The 14,122-nt window shown below is 61.4% G+C and overlaps 1 protein-coding gene and 1 long non-coding RNA gene across 2 annotated transcripts; one reads left to right on the forward strand and one right to left on the reverse strand.

The window, feature by feature from the left end:
• Positions 1–2,473: 2,473 nt before the first annotated feature.
• On the reverse strand, positions 2,474–3,042 carry LOC109257224 (uncharacterized). The gene is made up of 2 exons (XR_002075922.2): positions 2,865–3,042; positions 2,474–2,728 (listed from the first exon to the last, which is right to left on the reverse strand). It is a non-coding gene; the product is annotated as an uncharacterized LOC109257224 (long non-coding RNA).
• Positions 3,043–3,090: 48 nt separating this feature from the next.
• Positions 3,091–11,966, forward strand: CASQ1 (calsequestrin 1). Its single transcript, XM_019433189.2, has 11 exons — positions 3,091–3,666; positions 5,287–5,371; positions 6,199–6,299; positions 6,533–6,644; positions 6,950–7,023; positions 7,362–7,492; positions 8,240–8,285; positions 8,701–8,755; positions 8,959–9,059; positions 10,141–10,215; positions 11,344–11,966. The coding sequence occupies exons 1-11, from the start codon at positions 3,109–3,111 to the stop codon at positions 11,482–11,484; spliced, it is 1,479 nt and encodes a 492-aa protein (XP_019288734.1). The 5' UTR covers positions 3,091–3,108; the 3' UTR covers positions 11,485–11,966.
• Positions 11,967–14,122: the final 2,156 nt, after the last annotated feature.

Below are 14,122 nucleotides of genomic sequence, written 5' to 3' on the forward strand. Positions count from 1 at the left end.
TGCCCCTCGAGGGCTAGCCCCCAACTTCGAGTCTGAAGATGTGGAGGAAAACAAGGCCAGGACAAGTCAAGCAGGATCAGAGACACGGGTGCAGGTGAGGGAGAAACAGCGGAGCCACCGCCTAGAGAGGGGGCCGCAGGCGTCACGTCCCGGCTGGCGGTTGGACTCCTCATGGAGCTTTAGCGCTAGAAAAGACCTTATGAAGTCAATGAAGAGCCTGAGGTCCAGACAGGACCTGAGAAGTGTCACACGGCGAGTGGTGAATGCCTTCCTCTGGCGACGGGGCCGCCGGTCCGCCCTCTGCGCCCCGCTGTCGGGCCATCTTGACCCCACCCCATTCTGGATCCCTGGAGCCTTGACTGTGGGTGAAGCGCCCCTGCCCCTCGCACCCCAGGCTCTGCACAGGGTGACAGACATTCCCCAAATCCTGGTCTCCGCCAGGCTCCGGGCTGGTCGCAGGTGGAGGAGGAAGACGAGCCTGGGAGTGTCTCCCTCGGAGGCGGCCCCTCCCCCTTCACCCACTTGCTGGCTCTTGCTCCCTGGGCTTCACGCTGCAGGTCAGCTCATTGGCACACGTCTTCAGGGGCCGTGTCCCCAAAGCCCGCAGGGCTGGGGAAAATGCTAAGGAAAGCTGGGGGAAGTCGTAGACTGTCACCAAAAACAAAGCGTATGTGTTAAGTGAGAGCACACGTGCCTGGCAGTGGGACGAGGGGCTCGCACGCCCCATCCGCGAGTTCACACAACCAACAGATTCTTATCAGCCACCCTGTTTCTTAGATGAGGAAACCAAGGTCTGTCGGATTCCAAAACCTGTGCCCTTAACCACCCACAGACTAGTCCCCCAGCGTGGGCCGGGCCGAAAATATACACCGACAAAACAAAAAACAAAAGACAAAACAGAACAAAAGGACGGCGAGGGAGGAAGGTCCGCGGACGGTTCTAGGGAACGAGAGGCCGTGGGCTGGCAAAGAGGAAGCCATCGTAGGGGGTCACCAGCCACTCCTCCCCTCCTGAGGTCTCTCCCGCCTGTCAACCTCCCCCCTCCAGCACCAGGTCCCCTAGGGACAGGGCTATATCCGCCTGGGGTCCTTCTCTGCTGCTGACAGGGCTGAACCAGACCTGGAGGACAGAGGGGCCAGGGTGTGGGAGTGAGGGAGCACGGAGAGCACGGGGAGCACGGAGGGGCCAGCTCCTCGGGTTTCAGTAGCAGGAGCCTCGGGTGTCTGGTGGGTTAAAAATACAGAGGCCCCAACTCAGGGTCATTTGATATCAGCGGCTGAGGCTTACAAGTCCAAGGGCCTGAAGGCAGGGGCTCAGAGAGAAGGGACAGAGCAGAAAGTAGGGAACACAGCAGCAGGGAGAGCAGGCAGGGGGCAGGAGGGGAGGGTACAGCTGTTGGGAAGGACTGGCTAGGCCTGGAGGGCCAAGGGCAGGGAGTGGGAACGAAGTGGGAGAAGGTGGGGGGGCTGCGGGGCCAAGGTCACCTTTTCGCCCCGTCTCACATCCTTGGGGGAGCAGGAGGTCAGCGTCCTGGGGGACAGGGCCGGTGTTCCAGGGTCTCACCCCCCACCAACATGCGGCGGAGGGAAGAAGTCCCGGCCCTCCCTCCTGCCCTCTGGCTGCGGGGCTGTGGGCACGTCTGCGGCTCTCCTGTGAGACCAGGAGAAACGTTCTGAGGCCTCCCCAGCTCCCACCAGCCCCGCTCAGGTTAGCTCCGGCCTCTCCTGCTCCAGTGACAGCTGTCTCTCTTGGACCCACTCCTGCCACATTCTTGAGATTTTCTGTGGCCTTCCTTGCTTAGCTGTGCAAGGTCCACCCCACAGGAGGGGGCAAAGTTATTCCTCCTAAGATAATGTCACGCCCCTGCCTGGGTGCAAACTAAACCCTGTTTCTCCAAAGTCGGAGATCCCTCAGGGTGGGAAGGGAGGACTTCTGACTTTGATCCAGCCTCTTCCCTGGCTTCCCTCGTGCCTCAGTTTCCCTGTGCATGGTAAGAGCCCTGGAGGGCCGAGAAGAGGGTCCTTCCTTCCCAGGAGCCTAGAGCGGAGCTCCTCTCTGGTGCTCGTCCCCCAGGCTGGGGCGCAGGAAGTTAGAGTCCCTCCTCCCACCAACTCTCAGGTGCACAGAATGAATCAACCTCCTCGGCTGGGGTTCGGGTCGAGGTCCCACCTCTTCGGGTTTTAACCTGTCCCCTGGCGTTTACACCTGATCCCCTTTGCGAGAATGCATCGTGGTCCAGCCTGGGGAAGCCTCCCTGCCCGCGTGCCCTGGAGAACCGGGTCCCCTTTGATGGGAGTGCAGAGCACGAGCAGGAGGCAGGAGGCAGGAGGCGGCGGGGCGGTTCCCCTCCTCTCCTGGGCCTCCTCGAGGAGAGAAACCCCCGCCTCGCACGTCTGCAGGGTGGACGGGAGCCAGGGCTCCTTGCCCCCCGCCCGCCCCGTCCTTCCCTGCGTCCCGACTGAGGAGTGTTGAGTGAAGCACAGGAAACTGGCTGGGGCCGAGCCAGGTGGCCAGTCCTGGACGAGGCTCCATCTTTTATTCAGAGAATGACCTCATCCCTGGTCCTGGCTCTCTGAAGGGAAGTGCAAAGGGGTCTCTTTCTGCAGCCCGCTTGCTTTTCACGGCCCCCTCCGCCCGCGGGATCGAGCAAACAGACGTCGTCCGGAGGAGCTTCCCGGGTTTTCCGACCACGACGGGGAGGCAATCCAGCGTTTGTGCCCCTCGTGCTCTGTATTCGTGAATTCAATCTCCGACCCAGAATCCCTCCTCTCCACCCCCATTCCCCTCAGTCCGAGTACCCTGGCCCTCCCCGGGCTCTCCCTAATTACCCCACACCTCCCCTCCTCCAGCCCAGCATCATTTACCTCCGACTCATCTGGTCTTATTTTTAGCTCAGGCCTTTTCCTTTCTTAATATGGCGATGAGCTTCTAGGCCCGCGTGGGGACCGTGCTGAGGAGTCCTGGACGGCGGGGAAGGGGTGGGGGAGGGGCTCTGGGAGGCCGGGGGGCGGGGTGAGGTGTAGGAGGTGGGAGGGTCTCGGCCCTCGCGGAGCTGCCCTGGCCTCAGAAGGTTATCCTCTCTCCTGCCAGGCCGAGAGACATATTTAGATGGGACCAGGTGGGGGCCGACGGGTGCCAACTTCGGGGCCGGCTCCGGTTCCCTCCCCGCCCCCTGCTCCTATCCCTCCTCCTGACCCTTTCGCTCTTGGCTCTGTCGGCAGCCTGTCCGGGACCCAGCAGTGTCCTCTGTCCACTGCTCTGGGCCCTTCCCCACCCCGCCCCCACCGTGAGCCCCTAAGTGGGGATTCAGGACCCAGGGCCCCTCCCTGCCCCGGCCACCCTCCTCTGGACCGGGAGAGCCGACCCGACCCAGACCCCGCGACGTCCATGGGCACTGCAGACAGGATGGGGGCCGCGGCCGTGCCCGGCCCGCGGCTGGCATTGCTGCTGCTGCTGCTGCTGGGGACACCCCGGCCGGGGGTGCGGGGGGAGGACGGGCTGGACTTCCCCGAGTACGACGGTGTGGACCGCGTGGTCAACGTCAACGCGAAGAACTACAAGAACATTTTCAAGAAGTACGAGGTGCTGGCGCTGCTCTACCACGAGCCCCCTGAGGACGACAAGGCCTCCCAGAGACAGTTCGAAATGGAAGAGCTGATCCTGGAGGTGAGTGGGGGGGCTCCGCAGGCCCACGGGGCACGCCCGCCCCCCACCCCACCGCGAGCCCCAGCCGGGGAGTGCGCGCAGCCTCTGAGGGGGCCTGGGGGGGGGAGCGAGGGACAGCAGTGGACACAAGGGCATGTGGCCTTCGCCACAAGAGAAGGGAGACTTGGAAACCAAAGTCCCACCCCAGTCAGGCCGTCGTGGGCCAGAGAGGCTGCGGGGAGACCTCGCCTCCACGCCGCAAAGCGCTGGGTTTGGCCAGGAACCGGGTGTCCTTGGAAGGGGGGCTCCAAAAAGGAAAGGGACGCTCTTCAGAGGACAGGGGAAGAGCCGCACTGTGGGGCGCTGTGGCCCCGGTCTAGTTGCTGCACCCCAAGGAGACCCGCCCGGTATGAATTTTAAATGCCATCGACATTCGTTTGCACATTCATCGACATTCGTTTGCACATTCACCGACATTCATCGACATTCGTTTGCACATTCACCGACATTCATCGACATTCGTTTGCATCCACTTCCTGGCTGGAGGTTTCACGGAGACCACCGTGGCCTCGCTCCCTCTCCCTCGCTCCCTCTCCCTGCCCAGACTGGGCCAGGCTGCATGCCCTGGTTGGAAAATTCTTGCAGAATGCCTTTCCCCCGCTTCTCTTTGCGGGAAGCTTCCTCCCACCCCCAAGTGGACTTCAGAACGAGAGCAAAAGTTTGTGTCTGGGGACAACTGGGACGTGTGGTCACACACACTCTCCATCCTGGGATAAGGATGTCTTCTCACCCAAGCTTCTGCAGCCCTTGGCAGTATGGATGGGCCTCGGCCCGCCCGGAGGAAAGACCGCAGGCTCCCGTGTGTGTGTGTGTGTGTGTGTGTGTGTGTCCCTGTGGCTGCTAGAACCTGCCATCTGATTAATGCGCTGAGTATTTTTATCCTGAGCGTTCAACATCTCTGGCCATCCACCTGCCAGCAGCCTCCCTTCCCCATCCTCCTGAGGATCCGGCACCAGGGTCTGTTGGGTGGGGCGCCCTCAGCAGAGTGCATCGGGCTCCAGGGTCCAGCCGGGAGGCCGAGGGGGCAGGGTCCTGTGGGGGTGAGGGGCTGGGGTAAAGAGGGGGAGGAGTGCCCTGCCTGGGTCCCCTCTAGGGCCTGCTGGAGTCTCTGCCTCTGAAGGTAACAAGAGGTGGCCACCGTGACCCTCTGGCTTTCCCCACTCCTCAGGGACGTGACCAGACTCCCCCCACACCCTCCTACCCTCCAAAGCTCTCCCCAGTGGGGGTTACTCAGGGACTTCTAATGTCACCCCACACGGAGCGTGGCCTTCAATCAGGATGGGGGGCAGGGCCTCAGTCACTCTGCAGGCAGGGCCTCCCTCAGGAACCCCCTCAGGAACCGGGAAGGATCACACCTTCAAGGGCAGGATCAGAAGCACACCGACGAGGGCCACGTAGGGGTCAGGGGCCAACACTGGACCGCAGACCAAAGGGGTAGGCTTGCAGGGCGCGGGGAGAGGCCCCGGATCCTCGCGCGGCACCCAGGGCAAGTCTTCTATTCCCCAAACGACCCCGCCGGGGAAGCCCCCCCGAGATGGGAACAGAATCCTGGAGCCGACTTTAACCCTTCGTTCCCTCCAGTTAGCGGCCCAAGTCCTGGAAGACAAGGGCGTTGGCTTCGGGCTGGTGGACTCTGAGAAGGACGCGGCAGTAGCCAAGAAACTAGGTAAGGGACCGGCAGGGGGGAGGCAGCGTGTGGGACAGGGGAGGCCTGGAGTGTGGGACGGGGCCCAGGCCGGCGACTCGGAGGGCAGCCCTCGTCTAGGCCAAGGGCCCCACGGTGCCCACTGGGAATGGAGTCGGTGGTGGGGGCGGGGAGACCGAAATTGGGACGATTATGGCTGGGGTTCTGGCATCTCCTTTACTCCTTAGAGAGACCCAGGCTCAAATCCCAGAAAGGAGGGCGGGTGGCCTTTAAACTCACCTAAGAATCAGGGCTAGGTGCTGGGGGAAAGGGGACGCCAGGGAACACCACCGGCGGCGAGGCTGGAGAGGCTCAGTCACACCCCTCTGTCCAGAGCTGGGGCCCCGGGGGTTATACACCGGCCACCAGGGAGCAGCACAGGCCAGAACTGGGCTCCGGGTGTGGCTGGGGAGGACGGTCAGTGATGAAGTCATCTAGTCGGTAATAGCAGTGGGTTAGAGGGCTGGACTGGCAGCGAGCGGCCCGAGTCCTCCCAGGAGGTGAAGGAAACCAGGGAAGGGGGGACACCTTGTTAGACCCCACATCTCCCTATGTCCCCTTAACACCCCCCACCCCCCGCTGATCCCACTTTCTCCCGGAGAGCCCCTGCCCCCCACACACACCCCCTGGAGAGCCGCCTGGACTAGAGCCAACGGCACAGATCCCAGGGCTGTGGGGTCTGAAGGGAGGGGAGAGGGGCGGGGGAAGGGAGAGTGGAGAGGAGGACGTGGGGTCCAGGGACGCTGGCACGGGCCCTGGACCGGTGGGCAGCCCGGCGGCCGGGCTCACCTCTGGCTCTGGCTCGCCAGGACTCACGGAAGAAGACAGCATCTACGTGTTCAAGGGAGACGAAGTCATCGAGTACGATGGCGAGTTCTCTGCTGACACCCTGGTGGAGTTTCTACTCGATGTGAGGGTCCCCTGCCCCTAACGGCGTGGCTTTAAGTCTTGACACCCTTAGCCGACCGAGTCCAGCCATGCACATGTGCATGCACGCACACACGCGCACACACACACACACACACACGCTTGCAGGTGATGGACAGCCCCTGCCTCCCTCTCAGCCCTGCCTCCCTCCTCCCTCTCCTCCTCCTTCCAGCGAGGAGAGAACTCACACTCTCGCCGCTGGCCCCGCTCCTCCAGGTCCTAGAGGACCCCGTGGAACTGATCGAGGGTGAACGAGAGCTGCAGGCATTTGAGAACATTGAGGACGAGATCAAGCTCATTGGCTACTTCAAGAGCAAAGATTCAGAGCGTGGGTAACTCCCAGGTGTCCCTCCTTGGACCCCCGTTTTATCTGTCCCCCTAACCCCCACTCGGCCCACTGTCTCCCCATCTCTACGCCCTCCTCTCTCCGACCCACCTGCACTGGGGGCTCCCAGATGGGCACCCCCAGCGCCCCACCTTCCCCGCTGAAGTGCAGCTGCTCTCAGAGGACTGAGGGGTGGGGTCTCAGAACGAACCCCTCTGGCCGAAGGAGCCTTGGGGAGAAACAGAGGGGACGTGGCTCCCCGGCCGACCCTGGCCTCCCCAGAGACTGACTCTGAGTTACTCCTTCAGATTACAAGGCCTACGAGGACGCCGCGGAGGAGTTTCACCCCTACATCCCCTTCTTCGCCACCTTCGACAGCAAGGTTCTCCTCCCCGCGGCCGTATGGGGTCCCCCTCGCTCCCCACAGCTGCCCTCCAGACCTCTCTCCCAGAACCTACCGTCCCTCCCTACACAGGACACTCCTCACCCCACCCCCACCTCAGGCCTCTCGCGCACTCCCCAAAGATTTGAGATTCCTTAACCCACCCCTCTAGCGTTCAGCCAAAGCCCAGAGCGGTCAAGACACTTGTCCATTGTCACAGTGGCAGTGACAAGGGCCCAGGCTGTCTGACCTCCTTTCTAAGGGCTGCTCCCCGTGACGCTGCCTCGCCCCGTGACCCACATCCCCCTGCTCCACTCCCCCCACCCCCTCCCCCAAAGGTGGCAAAGAAGCTGACCCTGAAGCTGAATGAGATTGATTTCTACGAGGCCTTCATGGAAGAGCCCGTGACCATCCCAGACAAACCCAACAGCGAGGAGGAGATTGTCAGCTTCGTGGAGGAACACAGGAGGTGGGGAGCAGGGTCAACAGACCCCACGGGTACTGGTAGTGGGTGTCAGAATGGGATCCTAACCCAGATCTGGCTCTGTCCTTCCTCGTCGTCGCCCTGCACCAGTGGTTCTTGACAGGGGTGAGGTGGGGGAGGACTTCGCCCTCCAGGGGACAACTGGCCGCGTGGGAGACATTTCCGGTTGAGGAGAGCGCTGCTGGGTAGAAGCGGGGGCGCTGCCTGACCCCCTCCAGTGCCCCCAGGACAGCCCCCCGCGACAGAATTGTCCGGCCCCACATGTCAGTGGTGCTGAGGCCGAGAGGCCCTGCCTGCACTCCACAACTGGAAATACCCACTCATCGGTATAAACGCCACCAACTCTCCCTCCCCCCGCTAGACTCTGGTCCCCTTCACCGGGGCAGGGCCGGTCAGCTTCGTCCAGCTCCATCGGCACAGCACCTGGCCTGGGGCCTAGAACTTCAGAGACTCTCAGCTGTAATGAGTGAACGAGTCGATGCCCAGACGCCCAGGTCTTACCTTTCTTCCAAAGATTTCTCTCCCAGTCCGCTGGCCCACTCTGGGTTCTCCCACCTGCTTTAACCAGGCAATGATCTGGGCCCGGTGCCCAGAGCTTAGACTTTGCCAGATGGCTCTGTTCTGGGCTACAAGCCGGCTGTGCCCGAGGCTTGACCCAGAGGCAGCCTCCGCTGCGAGGGCCCCCTGGGAGGGCATCCTTGTCGCCCACTGAGTGGTGACGGTCTCTTCCAGATCCACCCTGAGGAAGCTGAAGCCCGAGAGCATGTATGAAACCTGGGTGAGTGTCCCCTGGATGGGGCCGGGCCCCTAGGGGAGCAGGGGTGACTGAGGACTCAAGCCCTGGGAATATTCCCACCTGCTGTGCCCTCGCTTGTAGGAAATCGATGCAGCGGCAGAGTGCGGAGGGTTTCGCTCCGAAGGACACGCCACAAACTGGGAGACACACAAAAGCTGTTAAAGAAAACAGGGGGGGGGAGCCCCGAGATCTGGGGCTAGCGGGTTTGCAACAGAGGTGTGGGGGCCCTGGCGCTGAAGCGAGCCGTGTCCCTTGGGACAGGGCCACCACCCCAAGGACGTGCCTGTCCTGGAATCCAGAAGCTGGATTCCCATCCAACTCGGGTTCAAGGAAGAGGTAGGGTGTGTCTGGCTCTCTAACTTCGGGGAGCACAGCTAAGCCCCCCTCCCCCTAACAGGAAGACGACATGGACGGAATTCACATTGTGGCCTTCGCAGAGGAAGCCGATCCTGGTGAGGGAGGAATGCAGGATTGGATGGGGGGGCACCGGTGAGAGGGGGACGCGGGTGTTTGTGAGTGAACAGGCTTCCACGGGAGGCATTCCTGGGGATCCGCGGGCAATGGCGGGCAGTGGGGGGCCGTCAGGACGCCCGCCGCCTCCGTGTCCCCTTCTCCCCTGCCCCACCTGACACTTCTTCCCTGTGTTCCCTACAAGATGGCTACGAGTTCTTGGAGACGCTCAAGTCCGTGGCTCAAGATAACACTGACAACCCCGACCTCAGCATCATCTGGATCGACCCCGACGACTTCCCACTGGTGAGGGGCACGGCTCTCCTAACCCCCACCCCCCGCCTCACGGTGGCCATTTCTGAGACGAGCTTCCTTCAGGATCCCAACTCCTGGCTCGAGGACCTCGGGAGGTTATGTCCAGTACAGGTTCAAGGGCGCCGCGGGCAGGAAAGGCACCCTGAGAAGGGGAAGCAGGATGGGAAGTGAATCTCACGGAACATGGCACCCGATTCCCAGAGCAGAGGCTAGGCGGGTAGCTCGTGTGCCCAGGGCTGACTTCTCCTACAAACGCCCAGAGTTTTGGGGGGGGGGGGGGCAGATGGACACCCTATTCTGCAGGTGGGTCTACACAATCACAGAGTCAAAGCACAGGGATCCCATTGTCGGGGGACAGCTTTGTGCCCAGCGGGATCCCCAACACCTAGCGCTCGTTAATGTTTACTTATTTTTTTAATTTTTTTTGACATTTTTTATTTATTCTTGAGAGACAGAGAGAGAGAGAGAGATGGAGCGTGAGCAGGGGACAGGCAGAGAGAGAGGGAGGCGCAGAATCCGAAGCGGGCTCCAGGCTCCGAGCTGTCGGCACGGAGCCCGATGCGGGGCTCGAACCCACAAACTGAGATCATGACCTGAGCCGAAGCCTGATGCTTAACCAACAGAGCCACCCAGGCACCCCACCCCCCCAATACTCATTGTTGAAAGCGTGAACGAATGGAAACGTGAGGGACGTTGGTAATGACCAGGGATAATGACCTCAGTTTAGACGTGTAGAAGCTGAGGGTCATCGAGGAGTGACTTGCCCAAGGTCACAAGGTCACGCAGTAACAGATCAAGGCTCAGGAAACAGGGGTGTGCCACACAGTTTTCCTCGGAAAGGAAAGGCCAATGTCTCCAGCCGACCCTCCTGGTACTTTCTTTCCCTCTGGGATTTTTCCCTGTCACTGCTTACCTCCGCTCCTTCCCTTTGGGCCTTACGGCTGGGCCTGTCCCCCATCCACATGGGTTCACGGGGACCTTCCCCTACCCCTGGACTGAGCCTCACGCTCGCCCTCCGGGACTCGTGTGTTCCTGGACTCATGTTAACTAACCACACATGCTCTCTTCACAGCTGGTGCCATATTGGGAGAAGACGTTTGACATCGACCTGTCGGCCCCACAGATAGGAGTCGTCAACGTTACTGACGTGAGTCTCCTTCCCTCGTGCCCCGCTGGCCCCTGACTCTGCTTCCCGGCCCAGCTCCCGTCCCCTGCTCTGCTGACTGGGCACTGAACCCCGCCCAGAGGAATGAGACGCGGCCGGGCTCATGGCTGTGGGGAGCGGGGGGGGGGACTCGGGCCCTGAACACACCCCTGCTGGAACTGGCTTCTCATCCTCAAGGCCCGGGTCACGGCCCGTCTTCTCCACGAAGTCTGTCCAGAGCCCCCGTTTGGAGTCCCACCCCTCCTCGCCACTCCCAGCGCCCACTTGGCATTGAGAACGTGACTTCTCTGTGGCTCTTTGTGCGTTATGCCTGCCCCTCCCAGCCGACTCCGAGCCCTTTGAGGGCAGAAAGCTTCTCGCTCCCTCGTGGCAGGTGCCTCAGACGTGCTCACGGAGGCGAACTGAGTGGAGCCACAGTCTTTTCGTTAATACAATTGTCAGTCCGACGGGGGAGGCAGGTGTTCTGTTAACCACGCGGCCGGATCTCGTAAACTCTATCGTAAAGGGCCCCATAAAATGCCAGGGAGGCACAGAAACCAAAGCTGCTTCTGCTGCAGAGAATCCGAGAGAAGGGTTTCAAAGGAGTGGCATTTAAAGCGGAGCCTGGCCAACCTATAGGAGTCCCCCACGTGGAAGTTGTGAGAAGCCACCCCCAGACCGATGGGAAAGTTAGTGCCAAAAGTCAAAAGTAGGGAAACGAATACCAGGTTCTGGAAAGGGCAGGTCATTTGTTGTCGTCGCTGTTTTGTTTCTTATGGCGTGAGAGTCGAGAGGTTTCTGCGGACGGTGCTGGGAAAGCAGGTTAGGAAAGCCTTGATCTGAAGGGCTGCTGGCTCTGTTCTCCGGCCACGAGGAGCCACCAGTGGTCCCTCGTCAAGGGCACGGCGGGTGTGTTGGAGAGGCTGAGGGAGAAGGTCTCCTCGCCAAGCCACTTTCTCCATCGCTATCCCAGCCCAGACCTCCACCTGAACAGCGCCCCCCCGCCCCGCTCCCGGCCGTGACAGGTGCAGGGAAGGGACGAGGATGTAGGCAAGGACTCGGGGAGCCCTGTGACGGGTCTGAAGACCTGAGTGGGGCTTAGCTCGGGTCCCCTGTGTGTGCCTCACCCAGGCGGACAGCGTGTGGCTGGAGATGGACGACGAGGAGGACCTGCCTTCGGCTGAGGAGCTGGAGGACTGGCTAGAGGACGTGCTGGAGGGCGAGATCAACACAGAGGACGACGACGAGGAGGAGGACGATGACGACGACTAGTTATTGTGGCCGCCGCGTCCCAGCCCGCCCGCTCTCCTCCTCGTGATCTCTTCTGCCTCCCCTGTCCCTCCCTGGGCCCCTCCAGGGACACCGGGTCACTCTCTGCCCTGGGGCGCGCCGGGGTCCGCCGGCTGAGAGCTGAGCCCCTGACCCTCACCGGACGAGGACGGATCCCACTCTTAACCCGCGTGCCAGCCCGGGCGCCTCAGCTGACTCGTGTCCTATCCCACGGTGGCCCTGGGCCCGCTATTCGTTTCATCCATCAGTCCGTACAATCTTTCCTGGGACTCCTTCCTCCTCGGTTCCCTCCACCCGCGCACGCTCTTCCCCGCACTCTCAAATCCTGCATCCTTCTGACCGGCCTGTCCCTGGCCAGGAGGAAGGGCGGGCCCTGTGTTTGGGGCTGTCTCTCAGCCATCTCTTGTTAATGTATTTGGGTCAAATGAGAGGCCTCAATAAAGGATCTGGGGCAGCAAGAACCAGTGTCTGCTGAGGAGGCCTCACCCCGTGGCAGGAGAGGGGCAGCCGGAGGACGGGGTGGCGGGGGGGGGGGGGGGGGGAGTGTTAGGTGTGGGTGCCTTGTGAGGGCGCCGATAGAAGGAGCGGGGGCTCCCTCCAGGCAGTCGTCCCAGAGGAGAGTGGATTATTTATCCGCTACTAGTCAACAAGCTTCCACCCCCACCCCGCCCCCCAGCACATGGTGTTTGTCCAGCATTGCTCACTGCTCACAGGCTCAGGGAGAAGACAGAGGGCCGGGCCCGTCCCTGCTCCCGAGCTGATTAGCCTCCCTGGGAAGTCGAGCCGAGCAACTAAACAATTGAAGACAAACACAAAGCAATGAGTAATTAAGTGATTACGGGCTGCTTGATAGCACCCCCCCTGCAGCTCTTATTTGAATGTCAGGACTGAGCCCAAATAGCACCTTCTCGGTGAGGCCTTCCCAGAGGCGGCCCCTCCTGCGGTTCCCTCCTCTGGGGTCACGCCACGCGCTCTCTACGCTCCTACTCCAGTCCTCAGCGTGTCCTACCCTAGATCGTCATATACACGCCTGTCTTCCCCCGCTGGACTGGGGGCCCCTTGCCCCTGTGCCCACAGGGCCTGGCGCACAAAACGTGGCGCTTAACGAACGTCTGTTGGAAGAAGGAACAAAGGAGCAGGATGGCTCAGAAGAGAGAGGTCACAGGGGTCTCTGATGGCTTCATAAAGTGAGCATTTTTCTAGGCCTTCGATCAAGAGTGGGGTCCGACGGGGCCAAGGAGTTCGGGAAGGCACCTTGCAGTCAGTGGGAAACCTGAAAAGCACGGGCAGGTGCTTTTCATGTGTATCATGCGGGGGGGGTGGGGGGGCACAGGAGAGACCAGAGACACAAGCAGAGACGGATGTTCCAGGGGTGGCCGCGAGGATGGGTGGGCATGGCGGGTGGCAGAGTTTGAGTTCAATCCTGTGGCAGTGCCCAGGGGGATGCGCAGGGGGAGGGAAGGGGACTCTCACACTCAGAGGCCACCAGGAGAGTCAAGGTGGAATTGGGGAAGCGTGGCCCCGAGTCGTGGTCCCAAATAGAGAGGAGACATTGAGTTTCGTACACTCAGGATCCTCCCCCGGCCCTGGATCTGGGCTGCCGGGGTCCTGCCTGGAGGGGTCCCCACTCTGTCCGGCACAGCCCAGGCTGGCGTATGGGCAAGGGAGCCAGGCGTTGAGTCACGGAACCAAGCTACTGACCGCGCCCAGAACTCACAGATGGGACAGTTGTCATGGGTCAGGTGGAAAGGTGCTGCTGAGAGACTAGGGGGCCACTCGGTATGGAAGAAGGAGACACGAGGTTACCGAAGCGTCACCTCTACAGACAAACCCGGGACATGCTCCTATGGAAGGCACAGGAGTGTGGAGCAGAGACCGTGTTTTTACCCAACTGGTAACCATTTAATGCTCAGTCTAATCCGTGCTGTGGGCCCTGGGCGGATGCGATTCTAACAGGGAGCTTATGATCTAGTACAGGTCACTGGGAGGTCCCACACTAACTAGAAGCTTCTAGGTTTCAAGCCCCCCTCTGTGCCAGTGCTCAGAGACGATTTCTGAATCTCAGAAGAGCCCTGGCAGACGGGCATCAGCGTCCCTATCTCACCGGTGAGGACACTGAGTCTCAGAGGCATAAACCACCCAAGAAAGGACGGGAGCCAGCACGGAGCCCCAGTCCCCCGTGCCTGCTGCCTCGGGAAGATCTGAGCCTGTCACTGACTACAGACACACCATTGAGTCTCTCTGAGTCTTAACGACAGGTCAGTGAAATGATGTTCGGTCCTATAACGCAGAACAAATGAGATATCTTCAAAGGCAGATTACGAGGTGGTCTTACTCTGGAAGTGTGGTGCCAGGAGAGGGCCACTGAAGAGCAGAGAGAAGGCCTATGGAAAACCCAAGACGCCAGGAGCCTGAGCCTCTTTCTGGGGCAGTGTAGACCAAGAAAGCAGGGGTCCCGGAGGCCAACCCGGCTCTGCCAGGCCAGAACCGAGGGAAGCCGGGGCGATCGTTCCCAGAGGTCGCAGGGGGAACTGGTGGGGCCCGGACCTCTTCCCAGGGCCAGACCCTGCCAGAGTTGAGGCAAGAGACCTCAGGCTGGAGATGGGGGTGCAGACAGATG

Source organism: Panthera pardus, unplaced genomic scaffold (genome assembly GCF_024362965.1).
Source record: "Panthera pardus isolate Hobbes unplaced genomic scaffold, ASM2436296v1 HiC_scaffold_21, whole genome shotgun sequence".
Taxonomy (NCBI): domain Eukaryota; kingdom Metazoa; phylum Chordata; class Mammalia; order Carnivora; family Felidae; genus Panthera; species Panthera pardus.

Excerpts from the sequence above, each read along its gene's own strand:
- CASQ1 (XM_019433189.2), top strand. The coding sequence starts at position 3,109 with ATGGGACCAGGTGGGGGCCGACGGGTGCCAACTTCGGGGCCGGCTCCG. Across the intron at positions 7,493-8,239 it reads TTCGTGGAGGAACACAGGAG|ATCCACCCTGAGGAAGCTGA; the intron begins GTGGGGAGCAGG and ends GGTCTCTTCCAG. Across the intron at positions 9,060-10,140 it reads ACCCCGACGACTTCCCACTG|CTGGTGCCATATTGGGAGAA; the intron begins GTGAGGGGCACG and ends CTCTCTTCACAG.